Source organism: Nicotiana tabacum, chromosome 8 (assembly GCF_000715075.1).
Source record: "Nicotiana tabacum cultivar K326 chromosome 8, ASM71507v2, whole genome shotgun sequence".
Classification (NCBI taxonomy): Eukaryota; Viridiplantae; Streptophyta; class Magnoliopsida; order Solanales; family Solanaceae; genus Nicotiana; species Nicotiana tabacum.
Window position 1 is genome coordinate 61,681,052 of NC_134087.1, and position 15,941 is coordinate 61,696,992.

Genomic DNA, 15,941 nt, shown 5'->3' on the forward strand with positions numbered 1-15,941 from the left:
AACCTTGGCAATATGTCCAAATTTCTCACATAACTGGCATTGAACTCGAGGTTTGTTGCTGTTGGAAGTGGATGGGCGCCAATTCTGCTGGCGATTGGAGTTGCCAGTAGATTGATTCCAAGGCCAATTGTTGTTTACATTGGGAGATTGTTGGTAGTTCCTTCGGTTGTTATTGCCATTGTAGTTGTTACTACTATTATAGTTGTTCTCTCGTTGTGAATAGCGATTTTGCTGGTTGGATCTTTGGGTATATTGGGCTATGATGGCAGCAGATTCTTGTCGATGATGAAGGAAAACTTCATGACTACTTAGCTTGTCAAAAAGCTCTTCAAGAGTGATTGGCGTGTCTCTGGCCCGAATAGTAGCACTCATCTCATTGTATTCAAGACTGAGGCCACTAAGAACCTTGATCACTAGGGCAACACTATCAATAGGGGAACCAACAATGGCAATTTCATTAGCAAGGGCACGCATTTCATTGAGATATTGAGCAACGGGCTTGGTACCTTTAACAAGGCGATTGAGAGAGTCTTGGAGACCATAGACTCTTATTTGTGACTTGTTTGTATACTGTTGAGTGAGTTTTGTCCAAGCAACATAGGCATTGGGTGTCGTGGAAACAAGGGTGCAATGGTGGCATCAACTGACGTCAAGATGGCATGTCGGATAAGGCTATCTTGTCGGAGCCAATTTTTGTAATTTGGTTTTGTAGCTGGCGGGCATGGAAGTGTTCCATCAATGTATGAAACAAGATCATATCCAAGAAAAAACATCTCATGTTGTGCTTTCCATGTTAGGAAATTGGTGCTACCAGTCAACTTTATTGGAAGTTGGAGTTGATTGTGACAAACTGGCTAGCCTGAGATTGGATTAATAGCACTATGAGAAGGAAGAATAGATGAACTGGAATCAATAGATGAAGTTGGCACAATTGGGGTGGTTACTGAACTTGAGTTGATAGTCATGGTAGCGAAGGGAAGTTCAATAACACCAGCAAAGGAAAGGATCGGAAAAAAAACTAGTTAGAGCATAAAGGCTGTTGATACCATAAAGAGAATCAAGAGTGAGTGTAAATAAGGAAAGAAGGATCCTGAAGGATCATCAATCAAAGATATACATAAGAAAATAAGGATTGTAATCAGAAAAAATAAATTACTAAATAATTAAAAAAATTACCGTGAATCAAATATAAAAAAAGATTATGTTGCCTTATTAGTAAAACCCAATATAGGAGTAGAAGGAAACAAGAATGTTTTAGTGTCTTTTCAAAAGAGAGTGTCTGTATCCATTGGTTAAATTGTAACAACTATTTTGACAATTATGGAGTAAAACAAGGTGAAATTATTTTGGTCATTTCAAGGTAATTAAGCCAAAAAAATAATTAAATATAAATAAAAATAATTTATCAATGACTTTTCTAGTGCATGGCGAATCTGACCATTTACTAGCCCTTATAGACTAAAAGTGACTTTTCAATAACGTGGAAAATAATAATTTCTTTTAACCAATGAGTGACTTTTCCTTTTGAAATACTATTTACTTTATTTCCAAACAGTTATATCCAGTTGGACATCATTTAAGCACCAAGAACCTAATAAGATTATGTTCTTTTTGCTTCTTTTTTTTCCCAGCAGGTAGAGTATCATAACTTGTACATGATAATCATAAATGATGCTTGAAAATGACAATCTAGTTGACAACTATCAAGTCTGACTTTGCATTTTGTGAATATACACTTCATGCATCACAAATAGGATAAAGTATGCGATCAATTTGGGATAGGATGGATGAAGTGGAGGTTAGCATCCGTAGTTTTGTGTGATAAGAGAGTGCCAACGATACTTAAAGGTAAGTTTTATAAAGCGGTGGTTAGACCGGCCATGATATATGGGGCTGAGTGTTGGCCTGTTAAGAACTCACATATCCAAAAGATGAAAGTAGCAGAAATGAGGATGTTGAGGTGGATGTGCGGGCACACAAGGATGGACAAGATTAGAAATGATGATATTCTGGAGAAGGTGCACGTGGTCCCCATTGATGACAAGATGCGGGAAGCGAAGGTCAGATGGTTCGGACATGTACAGAGGAGAAGCTCAGATGCTCCAGTAAGGAGGTGCGAGCGACTGGTTGTGGAGGGCACGAGAAGAGGTAGATGACGGCCTAAGAAGTATTGGGGAGAAGTGATTAGGCAGGATATGACGAGACTTCAGATTTTCGAGGACATGACACTTGATAGGAAGTTGTGAAGGTCGAGTATTACGGTTGTAGGCTAGGAGGTATTGGCGAGTATTACGGTTGTAGGCTAAGAAGTATTGGGGAGAAGTGATTAGGCAGGATATGACGAGACTTCAGATTTTCGAAGACATAACACTTGATAGGAAATTGTGAAGGTCGAGTATTACGGTTGTAGGTTAGGAGGTAGTTGAGTCTTGCGTTACCTCAGGGCCGGCCCAAGGGTAAAACAGGTAAAGCTGTTGCTTAGGGCTCCTTATTTGTGAGGGCCCCAAATTTTTTTAACCATTAATATATTAGTCTATATTTTTTAACAATAATAAATATTTGAAAAGACAAAAAGCTGCACATTTAAGGGAAGGGAGCCGTTTGAGAAGAGAATATATTTTTGAGATCCGTGCAGACATAAAAATTCCACCATCTTGTGTCATTTATGCACTATTATTATTAAAAAGAATGGGCCCATATTCTTTTTATCTCTTTTTAACTTTTCTCTTCTACTATTATTCATTTGGCTTTTTTTATGCATTTCAATATCATTTCAGGAATTCTCACTACTAAAACAAATTAGATAACCTATAGGAAAAGAAATCAAGAAAACCTGCTAACAAAGATTTCTCTGTTTTCTCTTGTTTTGAAGTAGCTATGTGCAATCCAAACACCACTCCTAAGTTCACCAGTATCACCAAAATTGATCAAAAACCACCAATATCATTTCAAAATCTACTCAAACCCACTTATTTATTGATCTTTTAGCACTACCCCAAGAAAATCCCAAACAAATGCATGAAAAAATAACACCATCACAAATCTTCCAAGAAACCAGAGAAGTTTTCAAGCTTGCTTTCCCTATAGCACTCACTGCCTTAATCCTTTACTCTCGCTCCATTCTTTCTATGCTTTTCCTTGGCCATCTCGGTGATATTGAGTTAGCCTCTGGTTCTTTAGCTATTGCATTTGCTAATATTTTATTCAGTACTCTCTGGTCTTGCTTTAGGTATTGAACGTCTTTGTTCTCAAGCTTTTGGTGCTCAACGTCCTAAGCTTTTGTCTTTAACTTTACAAAGGTCTGTTGTTTTCCTTCTTTTTTGTTGTTTGCTCATTGCATTCCTTTTGGCCCCTTAATTATTTGCTTGTCTCCTCGCTTCAACTTGGTGTAGCAGGAGCTGCGATTGCTTCCGCCATGTCCAATGTGGCGGCGCGTGTTGCACTTATTAAAAGAATAAATTTCACATTTAAAAAGCTAGAAAAATAAATTTCAAATAATATTATGAGTTTTCTTCTATAACAAAATTTTAGGGGAAGTTTGGCTTTAGGCCATAAATATCATTGAGCCGCTCCTGCATTACCTTGTAGTGTTGTGAGCCTAGTCTGGTTTTTGTCTGAAATAGCTAGGGGCATTGTCGTGTCTTACTATTTTCTCTTTTCGGTGCATGATCTATTTACTAGCCATCATTTTTGTTTTGCATTTTTCCTTCTGCATTTTATGTTCCTATTTTTCCTATGATCTCTGTGGTGAAACTAATATTCTCTCCTTTTTGTTTTTCTTATTATCTTGAGTCGAGGGTCTTCCGGAAACAGCCTCTCTACTCCTTCATGGTAGGGGTAAGGTTTGCGTACATACTATCCTCCCTAGACCCCACTTGTGGGATTTTACTGGATTGTTATTGCTGTTGTTGTGAGTTTTAAAGAAGGTTTTGTGATTGTTCCATTTTGGTCAGTAATTGAAAGCAACAAAATTTCAACAATAACAGTAAAGTATAGATTAACTAAGTTAAGATTTTCATAGAATTGCTACAGGATTTGCCATGAATTTGCATATATATATACTCTCAGTTAAAGCTATACATGGAGATCAGTAGGGTAGTCTATTGACTGTTTCCCGCCTTGTCCATACATGGACATCAGTAGGGTAGTCTGTTGAGTGTTTCTTGAATGTATCTCTAAGAGACCTCTCTTGCTCTTGGAGGTTGGGTAACATCTGGTCATATACATCTGTAAACAATTCTGTCAATGGAGGTTTTTCCATTTTCTCTGCTCTTTCAATTGCCTGCAGTACCTGCACCAAAGACGAAAAATTGATTTAGAAATCTACTTCCATTTCACAGTAGATATTACTACGTGCTAGTGTACTAACAAAGTTTCACATTAGTAGCTGAAAAGATTGAGAGTCTACACATAAGGTGTAATGATCTCTAATGGTTTGAGGCCTTTTTGGGGAAAATCGGGTGGGCTTAGCGCAAAAGAGATAATATCACATCATGTAAGAGTATCTTCGGGCTGGTTTAGCCCAACATTATATACTCACTCTGTTTCAATTTAGATGAAATAGTTGACTTGGTACAAAGTTTAAGAAAAAAAAAGAAGATTTTTGAAATATGTGATCCTAAAAGCTTAAAGGGAAAAAGCCTTGTGGAGCCATAACATTTGTTTGGCAATAAAAGCTTCTCGTAAGGGTAAAGTAGGTAAAATGAAAAGGTTAAAGTTAAATTGTTTTTAAATATAGTAATATATTTTTTTTAACGGAATAATAAGGAAATTATGTCATCTAAATATAATTGAGACGCAGAAAGTAATATATTTCGAGATGATATGCCGGAGTTGTACCTGTTTCTTGGTATTTCTGTAGAGTTCAGATTCCTTGTCATCACTCCACCAACCATTTCTCTGAATCCATTTTCTGAATCTGGCAATGGGACTTCTGGCTGTTTTCCAGTATTCTATTTCGTTTGTTGGCCGATACCTCGTGGAATCATCAGATGTCGAATGGTGTCCTACTCGATAAGTCATTGCCTGACATTTTCACCAAATGCACATATAATTTTTCACCTCATTTAGTTGGTACTATTATTATGATGCATTCAAAAGCCAATGACTGTATACACAAGTTTAACCTCAACTAATATTGGTCTGTTCTCATTGATTGCCATATTCCGAGCTGCATGAATAGCACTATAAACAGCAATAGCATCATTTCCATCTACGCGAATACTCCTTATTCCATAACCTATTCCCTTTGTCACAATGCCATCGCCTGCCACAAGAAGAATAAGCTAAGGAGATAATATAAATTAATCACATTCCCATGTCCAAAAAATGTAATTTAGTTTCACTTAAGTAGTATAATTACGTAAATATAAGTGTATCATTTCTAACAATTTAAACTTTTAAATAAGGCAAAGAGGAAATGAATCTTACTTCGGAACTGTTCATATACAGGGGTGCTTATGGCCCATCCATTATTCCGGCATATGAAGATAACAGGAGCTTCCATAACTGCTGCGAAGTTCAATCCAGCATGAAAATCTCCCTGTAATGTTTTTCCACCAAAAATATTTAACTGAGTCATCTCTATTGGGAAAGGAAGTCTAATTTCAAAGAGCTCATTTCCAATATTTACCTCACTGGTTCCACCCTCCCCTGTATAAACAACGGTACATGCCCCTCTTTTATCCATTTTTAGAGAATAAGCCACACCAGCAGCCTGAGATATCTGAGTGCTGAGCAAAGGCAAATAGAGTAGGTAGCACATTATCGCGATTTCTACTGGGAACTTATATTAAGTCTGAATAAGTATCTTACGCCAAAGGTGAAGAGATGGTTATAACATTGTGTTTCTTGGAACCATAATGTACTGGCATTTGTCTGCCTTTTCCTTTATCATCCTTATTCCCAAAACACTGGTTGGTGCATTCTTGCACGGTAAAGCCACGCCATAGCAAGACCCCGGATTCTCGATACTGCAATAACAATGTGTTCACACATTTCCATGTTTCTAGATTGCATAAAAATTTCATAATATAACTTGAAACAATCATATGGTAACTTGGGGAAATTACTTGAGGTAATACAAAGTCATGTGGAGATAGAGCAGCAGCAGATGCAATATTGATGGCTTCTTCACCACAACAAGTCATATAGAAGGAAATTCTGCCTTGCCTTTGTGCTTCATAAAGGAATGTGTCCATAGTCTTAAGAGTAACCATAGCAGTGTACATGTTCACAGCCAGTTCTTGCCCTACCTGACATATAATTACTGTCCATTACATAATGCAAATTAATAAAATTGGCTCTCCGGAATGATTTACCTTATTTTTCACTGACAGTACTGTAAATATATAATCGTTTAATAATTTAACCTGTCATATAGAAGGCTACTTGTTTTAGTTGTAATTAAGTAATTAAGTACCTGCTCATATATACTATCGGAAATTAGAGAGCCATCATCATTTAGAACTCGATAACATGGCAATCTTATATCGGATGCCTCTGAAATAAACTTCATCTCTGATGTTAATGGAATTTTCCCACCTGGAAAATCTAAATCCTGTTGAATCATTAATAATTATTAGCGATTATCAGCTTACACAAGTATCTCAATACTTAATTTTCACTAAATCATGCACAAGTTAGTACACTCTTCATAAGTAATTAAATCAACACAAAAGAAATTTAAAGATTGAAACATTTAACAAGTTTCAATCTTTAGGCATTTTCAATTTATACTTCAAAGTCTTCATTTCTTAATTAATTTCTAATATTTTATTTTTAATAAATAAAACACTGAAATGTGAGCCACTGACCTACGCTCTAGATACAGTATACGGAGTAGGACTCAACTCGTTTTAGGTTAGTTCATTAGAAACATCAAACAAGTATTACTTCATCTTTTCCCCACGTTATACTTGATTGAATTTAGAATTTATTAAAAAAAAAGAAAAAGACATTTGACCCTTTAAGATAAATGTATGTCATATATGACAAAATATTCTTAGAATCTTGTAACATTTAATTAATATGTTTGATGTTATTTCTAATAAAGTATGCTTATAAGGGTAAAGGGAAATGTCAAAATTTAAAATTTTTAAATATGTCAATTTTATTAGAGTAAACTTTCAAAAAGAGTATCATTGAAACGAATTGAGTATCTAAAATCTCTATTCATATACTCTCTTTATCCAAATTTGTTTAATATAATTCGAATTTTGAGAGTCAAATAAGTTTTTCTTTAAGCACAAGTATGTCATATGTCTTTTAAATATTTTAATTTTTTTTAATTATAATACCTTATATACTTTTTATGTAGTTTCCAAATATATAAAAATTATGCCTAAAAATTTTAAAAAATTTATCAAAATTAAAAAGTTTGACTTTAAAATTCGAACCGCATCAAACAAAGGGTTGGGGGAGTATCTTTGTAAGTATCACGGTTATAGAATCTGATCTCAGTCCCGAACTGGACCCTGCACACCACCTAGGTTCTACTCTAATCCTCTCCAGAAACATAGGAGTAGTTAATGTTACTTTCTTTTTCTGACATAATAACGCTAATTATATAGTAACTTGATTTAATGAAGTTCTAGGTTTCATTTAGCATTATTTCCGACAGTGACAACAACAACAATCCAGTAAAATTTCACAAGTGGAGTCTGGTAAGGATAGAGTGTACGCAGACCTTACCCCTACCCAAGGGGATAGAGAGGCATAATTTCTAATTATGTCTTTTTATAGAACATAATAATATTGTCATTTTTAACGGACATAACACACTATCATGCTGGAGCCACACGTATGTTCGAGGTGTGTTAAAGTGTCAAGTAACACTCCTAATCCAAAAAATTACATAGTGTAGCTAGGCGTATATCTTGAATGGTCCCCTTGGATTCCTTGTGTGTTTATTTTTTTTATATTTTTTCTGCTCTTAATGAAAATTCTGTCATACTATACTGCTAATATATAGTTGATGCATGATAATCCCAGTACTACATATATAGTTTAAGTCAACTAGACCAGAATAAAAATGACGATAGTATGAAGAAAAAGAGAGTTCAAAAGTTGCCTGATTTTCGTGAGCAGTGTCACTATGATAATCCTCTTCATAACTGCATGGATCCAGTTTCTGTCCAGCTTCAATGGAATCGAAACGTCTTGATACAAGTACGGTGGTAGACTCGCCGGAAAAAGCCACCGGCTGCTTTCTTAAAATGCCACTACAGCTAGTCCTCCTTGAGCTTAGTACAAAATGATTTAACCAGCTTCTTGATCTTACAACCCAATTTGCCATTGAAATTTTCTTGAAGAAAATAATGAAAGATTTTTAGGATGGTCTTTTAGAAGGTAATAAGATAATGAGTTCAAGGTTGAAGTCTGGAATGTGTACCATAAATATGAGGAAGACAGCTCCCTCCCCCCCCCCCCCCTTCCCCCCTTACTCTTTCTCTTTATGGAAAGTATAGTCGCCGGTATGGAAACAGTCAGGGGTGGATTTTAAAGGAGAAATTATGTGGTACGTGAGCTCGTAATCTTTCTGCAAAATTAGATATTTTTTGTATAATATTAACTATTGACACCTATATTCTAAGAAGGTTGAATGATGCGCTTGGTTGAAGGTTGAATTATTTATTAAGAAAAATATGGATCAATTCCCATTTAATACATCTCTTCCTCCTTTATGTACTAGAAATCATAAATCCACCTCTAGAAACATATAATTTGGTGCGGACTAGTTATGGAAAAGTTAGTAATAGGAGGGGGGGATTAAAAATTAAACATTTCTTATTGAATATTTGGTTTGTTGTATTAAAAATTACTACTACCCATTGTATAACTATAATATATGTTTTCATTCTGGTTTAAAAAATATTTTTTTTTTACTATTATACCCTTGATCATCTTTAGCTTTATATATTTTCTTTGCAAAGCTTTATCTATTCATTTATTTTCGGATAAAGCTTTATTTTCTCACTAAAATTATTTTTGGTGGAATCTAATAAGCCGTCACGTACAAGTGACCCAAGCGTTGGTGTTCTCATATATTCGGCCGGCATAAGTAAAGCAACATACCAAACTGCCTATTTAATGCAGCATCATCTACCACATGACTTCTCCAATTCCACTACTCAAACTTGCTGGTCATACAGTTACATTAGTTAATTTAAAGCCCCAACCAACTGCCCATTTAATGCAACCATATCACTTCCCCAATTCCACTACTCAAACTTTTTCAACATTTACAGAATTAATTTTAAAGCCCCAACCTCTCCCACAGTTGGAACTTAAGTGGTGATGTTGAAAACATCTAAATGACAAATGTTGTTCAAAAGGTCAAGAGGACCATCTAACGTCATGTCAAACCAGAGTACGACACAGTTGTAGTATAAAGTTTTATTGCTGCTAACTGTTCAAGACGTGTAAATGCACATACACTGCTCCATTTCTGTTGTATCCAACTCCTCATAAGCGGGGTGGATCTATTAAGACCCGAGAGGTGACAGGCCACCCGCAAGCTTCAGCCGAAATTGTATGTGTATATATGTAAATATATAAGAAATCGGATAAATATTGACTGCCACTCCGAGTGACAAAAAAGGCCGTGGTGCTAGTGGCAGATGCATAGATTTTCCTCCTTGGCAGCCAGGGATTGAGCCCATTTAATGTCACGACCCAAAATTCACTAAAAGCTGTGATTACGCCGGACATCATTGTCAGACAAGCCAACACCAAAAAGTTAATTAAATTCTCAATTTAGTATTTTTAAAATCCTTTCTTTTCCTTACATTAAACAATATATAATAAACTTCACTGAGTAGATAATGATGTTTTTAACAAATTGAATACTGATAAATCCCATATTCATCCCAGAACCCGGTGTCACAAGTGCATGAGCAATTTCTAGTAATTTAAAATGTAATACAATAACTGTCCGGAATACAAATTGGACAGAAAGGAAAATACAATACTCTGAAGGAGACTCTGCTGGCTGCGGGTCGTCCCGAGAGATGCAGCTCACCTAAGTCTCCGTATCAACTATGCCGCTGCGCCTAACGAGGCCACTAGACATACATATGCATGTGTAACAAAAATGCACAACAAGTGTAGTATGAGTACGAAAGCAACGCGTACCCAGTAAGTATCCAGTCTAACCTCGAAGAAGTAGTGACGAGAGGTCGACTTCGACACTTACTAGTGGTCCAATACTATCAAATACAGTAGAGAAGTAAGTAAATATGAAACAGAGTAAATATATGAGATAAACATGTATTAAATACGTGGTACAATTCCCTTCTTTATAATTTTTGCTCGAGATCTCAACTAGCAAGTTGCCTCCGTAACCGGAGCATATATATAAAGATATAGTGGATATCATCAAGAGGTTGTCATAAATCAAATCAGGGAAAAACCCTAAGATACACCAGCTTCTAGCCAAATATTACGCACGAATTCCATAAGAATGATGTATATATATAGGAAATGCTGAGGCATACTGCCCGATCCAACATAAAAGTAAATTGTGCACTGCTGAGGGTCGAACGACGCGAACCATAGATGCATCTACTAACCTGCCAAGGCGAACAACCCGCTCCCATGAGAGTGTGGTACATAAATCCTGTCGAGGCGAACGACCCGATCCCATAAGAGTAGTAGAAGGAAATACCCCGCTCGCGAATCATACATGTGACGCGGTCAAATATAATTTACGGAATTTCCCCGCTCACGAATCATACATGCGACGCTACCAAATATAAATTATTAATAAATCAAAATCCTTTTCTTGATTCCTTTCAAAATAAGGACAATTCAACGTGAAGCTTTTAAAGAGATTTTCCCCGCTCGCGAAATACACATGCTACGCGATTACACATAGATTTCTTAAGTCATTATAATATTTCTCAATTCTTTCGAAAATACGAAGTTTCATGACAACCCTTAAAAATTTTAAATTCTTCAATTCAAATTCCTTTCAATACAATTATTACGTAACCCTAATCTTGTTTCTTCTCAAGACAACAATAACATAAATTAACAACAATATCAACAAAGCATGATGTAAGCCTAAACTACCCGGACATAGTCATAGCTAGTAGTTACGTACAGACTCTCGTCACCTCGTGCGGACGTAGCCCCTCAAATAGAAGCACATAATAATTTAGTTCACCTATGGGGTTAATTCCCTCTTACAAGGTTAGAAAGGAGACTTACCTCGCTCTGAAGTTCCAAAACCGGCATTTCACGCCTTTCCGAAGACTCAAATCGATGCACAATGCTCCAAAACTAGCCAACAATTATGTAAACCTATTAATATATGTTCAATTACTCATAATAACATAATTTATAACAATTTCTAATCCCGATCGAAAAGTTGACAAAATCGCCCTCGGGCCCACGTGCCCCGATTCCGGAATTTTTTGAAGATAAAGTTTACCCACAACCTCACTAACTCAAATATATAAATTGCTCTCAATTTCATGTTCAAAATTGTGGTCCAAATCCAAGAATACAAATTTCCTAGGTTTTCTTCAAAATCCCAAAATTTCTATTAATTTACATGATTTTCCATGTTAAAATCAAGATATAATCCAAGTAATTAACTTGCAATAGGTGGGAATCACTTACCTTGACATAGATGATGAAGATGGAGCTCCAAAATCACTCCTAGGTCGGCTCCCATGGAGGAAATGAGATGAAATGCGCCAAACCCATTTTTTTTTTACATTTATACACTGCTCAGACGACTCTTCTTCGCGTTCACGAGACCCCCATTGTGTTCGCGAAGAAGAAAATTACCAAAAGCCATTTTCCAAACTCTTCTCAGACAACCTCTAATATAATGGTCGTAACTTTTCATACCAAACTCCAAATGACAAATAGTTTAATGTTTTGAAAACAAAAAACCAAGATCTACAATTTTCATGTTTTGGTCATCTCCCAATTTTTTAAGGATTTTGATATATAAGCTGCCAAAGTCAGCCCTGTGCAACACAAATTTCTTCTTCATCTTCCCAGACAGCCTGTAGTGTATCAGCCAACTTTTTGTACACAAATCCAAATACTAAATAGTTTATCTTTCTGAAAACTAAACACAAAGGGCTACAACTTTCCTTTTTGGATTATCTCCAAATTCCTTATAGATTGCGAGATATGAGCCTCCGAAGTCAGACCCGTGCAACAGAGATTTTCTTTTTCGCAAACGCGAAGAACAAAGTCCTTGAAGCCAATTCCTTCTTCGGGAACGCGAAAAACAGCACCAGACACCAGCATCAGCTATTGAAAAACAGCCCAAAATGATCTGAAACCACTCCGAAATACACCCGAGGCCCCTAGGGCCCCGTCCAAACATACCAACAAGTCCCATAACATAACACGGACCTGCTTGAGGCCTCAAATCACATCAAACAACGCTAAAACCATGAATCGCACTCCAATCCAAGCTTAATGAACTTTAGAATTTCAAACTTCTATATTCAATGCTGAAACCTATCAAATCACGTCCGATTGACCTATAATGTTGCACACAAGTCATATTCGACATTACAAATGTTACATCCCGCAATATTATGATGATGTTACGTCCTGCATTATTATATTATGATGATGTTATACCCTACAGTATTACATTACAGTGATGTTACGCTTCACAGTATTACGTTACGATGATATTGTACCCTGTAGTATTATACGTTGAATTTGTCGTTAGGTAATTGACATCAGTCCAAGTAAAAGATTATTTGGAGATTATAAGGATTATGATATTTCACAAGTGATGAGTAAATTCATGAAGGTGAAAGGGGAAGCAAGTCAAAGAAAATAAATTTTCATCAAAGTTTGGTATTTTGAGGTAAAATACAACCCGAGCTAAAATATTCGGTATTTATGGACTAGTGCCATACAAGGTATTACATGACCATGCTAGTAAGGTGTACAAGGTATGCTAAAAGAGAGTAGTATTTTAAGTAAGTTGAGATAATTCTTAATTATGCAGGTAATTGGTTAATTATCGGGTAACGGGACATTACCTAATTAATTGGGGATATGTTGGATAAGTATTAAATAGCATGATGTGGCAACCCCATATTAAAAGTAAATGACTCACAATCTTGATTGAAACGTGGCATAAATATTACACTTATATATAAGACATTTAGTAAAGTTTGGTAAGTTTGCTCAAGTAAGAAATGACATAACCTTCTTCCTAGCTTGGACATTGTTCAAAACATGCATTAGAAATCCCCCAAGCTTTTCAACAAAATTTCTTAGTTACAAACCATTTCATATCTAACATTTTCAATACAAACCACCCTACCCTACAATCAGATGTGATTTTCTTACAAAATTCCTTTAAGATTCCTACAATTACTTACAAAATACTACACTTCATAACAAAATGTTAGCCATTCTTCAAAGTTTCAACAAAACTTCTTGAAACCAAGTGATTCCAACGAGAGTTATTAAAACCTTAGCGACGTAAACTTTTGAGGTTCTAAAGGAGTACGATTCAACCTTTTCCAAGAATATCATACAGATTTTTCCCCTACCCCAGGTATGTTAAGGTTGTCCCTTCTTTCTTTTGGCATGATCCATACGATACAAATGAAACGAGCAAAATACGCAACTTTCATAAATAACTCTATTCATAAAAATACTAGGGGTGTCTATATTCTTGATTCCCCATGTGTCATATTATTTTATCATCTGTTCATGGGTCTCAAAAATATATGAAAGTTGAAAAGAGTTTACTATATGATATTACTCAAAGGCAAAATGTTCTTATGACATTCTGAAAGATTTTATTAATGTACTTTTCATGAATTGCATTCATGTACATTGCCCCATGACCAAATGGCGTTATATACGCATATATATGTATGTATATATATGTATATGGGATATGGGAAAGGTTATGGTGTTATATACGCACCACCACCTGATCAGCTGGTATACGTTGATAATTTTGCCCATAGTGGCCAAGATGATATGATGGGATGCCCTCAGAGGCTGATGATATTATGAAACATGTACCTATGCACGACATGATATTTATACGCATATGCATGATACTATAATTATTTCATGATTTACAAAGTTATTCAGACTTACAGGTGGAGTCATTTACTCTATATTTCCTCCATGTCTGTTATGTACTTATTTATGTGCCTTACATACTTAGTACATTATTCGTACTGACATCCCTTTTTACCTGGGGATGCCGCGTTTCATGCCCTCAGGTCCCGATAGACAGGTCGAGAGCCCTCCAAGTAGGCCATTAGCTCAGCGGAAGATGTTGGTGCGCTCCATTTGCTTTGGAGTTGCTTGTTTGGTTAGTATGAGTTAGATGTGTATTGTTTGGTATGGCGGGACTCTGTCCCGAACTTTATGATATTACATATTCTTAAAGGCTTTAGACAGATATCATATATATGGATATTTGTATGGCCTTGTTGGCCTATTATTTGAGTATATAAAGGATCATGCCGGTCTTGTAGGCACGTACGTCATATGTATAAGTTTGGATTACATGTTGGATCGTCCAATGACGAGTATTTCTCCATGTTTTATTGTACTTATCTCATGACAAACCTCTCTAGCTCATTTACTTATGATACTATGATACAAAAGATACGTTACGTAGGTACTCGGTTGAGTAAGGTACCGGGTGCCCGTTGCGACCCATCGGTTTGGGTCGTGACAAAAGTGGTATCAGAGCAGTTATGTCCTATGGAGTTTACAAGCCGTGTCTAGTAGAGCCTTGTTTATGGGTGTGTCGTGCACCACACTTATAGGCAGGAGGCTACGAGGCATTTAGGACTGTCACTCTTCCTTCCTACTCTAGATCGTGTGGTAGAGCTCAGTTGTAAGAACACAGTTTCCTAAACTCTATCTTATTCATAATACGACGAGGCCTACATCTAGAAAGATGTTTGGTAAGGGATTGAATGTGGATGTGGAAGAATTCAGTCAGAGGAACTCGATTTTGCTTCATGCTTATGATGAATGTAAGGTCTCCAGCAGAACATGATGACACTAAGACGTGCAAGCTTCTTGATAAGGATCCCTAAGGCGAGAATGTCTATCCACTCTTACAGTAAGGAATAAGAGAAGAGGAAGGTAGATACAAGTTTGAACAAATAGAAGAAGCATGGTGAAGAAGGGTACGAGATACCTAATTAGTAGAGATGAACATTACCTATATTACAGGAAGAGAATATAAGCATTTTGAGTTACCTTCATTAATAACAGAGGTATGTACAATTGGCCATACCCATCTCAGTTATTCCCTATGGGGGTTAAGGTGTAGTTTAAGAAAAAGACGAAACATCAAAATCCGTTTGGAGTTAGAGTAACCCAAAATGGTGAATGGATTGTTTGTATTAGTTGAAATTTCCAAGGGATATTACAGATGTGCTAATATCTCCTTGTGAGACACCCAGATGGTGCACTCTAAAATAACACAGCTATATATGAGTACTACAAAGATAGGAACTGGAAACCATGAAGGGATAATATTACCTTAATGTGACTCCCGTGCCTAGTGGGGTGGGGGAGGGGGGAGAATATTAGGCAGCCCGAAGAGCCACTGGATGGAGCAAAGAGGAGCTAAAAGCAAAAGAATGTCTTGTTCAAGTTTTCAAAATAAAGTGATAGACATAAATATTTGCGGGAAATAAGAAGAGAGTTAATGTGATACATAAATGACAACGGTAGGACAAAAAATTCACTGTATTACAGAGTCTTTAGTTAAATGAAGAAAATGATAAAAGGTAACATGCCTTGAGGCCACAAAAGAGTAAAGGCCATATAGTCATACCCTCATTTCGAGAAATAAGTTCGTGACTCTAATGTGATTACTAGAAGAAAAAGCTAGACCCCAGAATAATAGAAATCAGTATGGGCTGGTGAACAAGATAAACTAAAGGTGAGTTAAGGATTAAGTG

The 15,941-nt window shown here is 36.2% G+C and overlaps 1 protein-coding gene across 1 annotated transcript; it reads right to left on the reverse strand.

Annotated features, from left to right (window-relative positions):
• Window positions 1-3,971: 3,971 nt before the first annotated feature.
• Window positions 3,972-8,417, reverse strand: LOC107793791 (2-oxoisovalerate dehydrogenase subunit alpha 1, mitochondrial). Its single transcript, XM_016616230.2, has 9 exons — window positions 8,072-8,417; window positions 6,422-6,559; window positions 6,072-6,254; window positions 5,815-5,972; window positions 5,633-5,732; window positions 5,431-5,542; window positions 5,127-5,266; window positions 4,840-5,025; window positions 3,972-4,291 (listed from the first exon to the last, which is right to left on the reverse strand). The coding sequence occupies exons 1-9, from the start codon at window positions 8,294-8,296 to the stop codon at window positions 4,088-4,090; spliced, it is 1,446 nt and encodes a 481-aa protein (XP_016471716.2). The 5' UTR covers window positions 8,297-8,417; the 3' UTR covers window positions 3,972-4,087.
• Between the last annotated feature and the right edge of the window lie 7,524 nt (window positions 8,418-15,941).

Coding starts and splice junctions, on each gene's coding strand:
- LOC107793791 (XM_016616230.2), bottom strand. CDS start 8,296: ATGGCAAATTGGGTTGTAAGATCAAGAAGCTGGTTAAATCATTTTGTA. Junction 5,973..6,071: donor ATGACTTTGTATTACCTCAA/GTAATTTCCCCA, acceptor TTGTTATTGCAG/TATCGAGAATCCGGGGTCTT. Junction 5,267..5,430: donor TGTATATGAACAGTTCCGAA/GTAAGATTCATT, acceptor TTCTTGTGGCAG/GCGATGGCATTGTGACAAAG.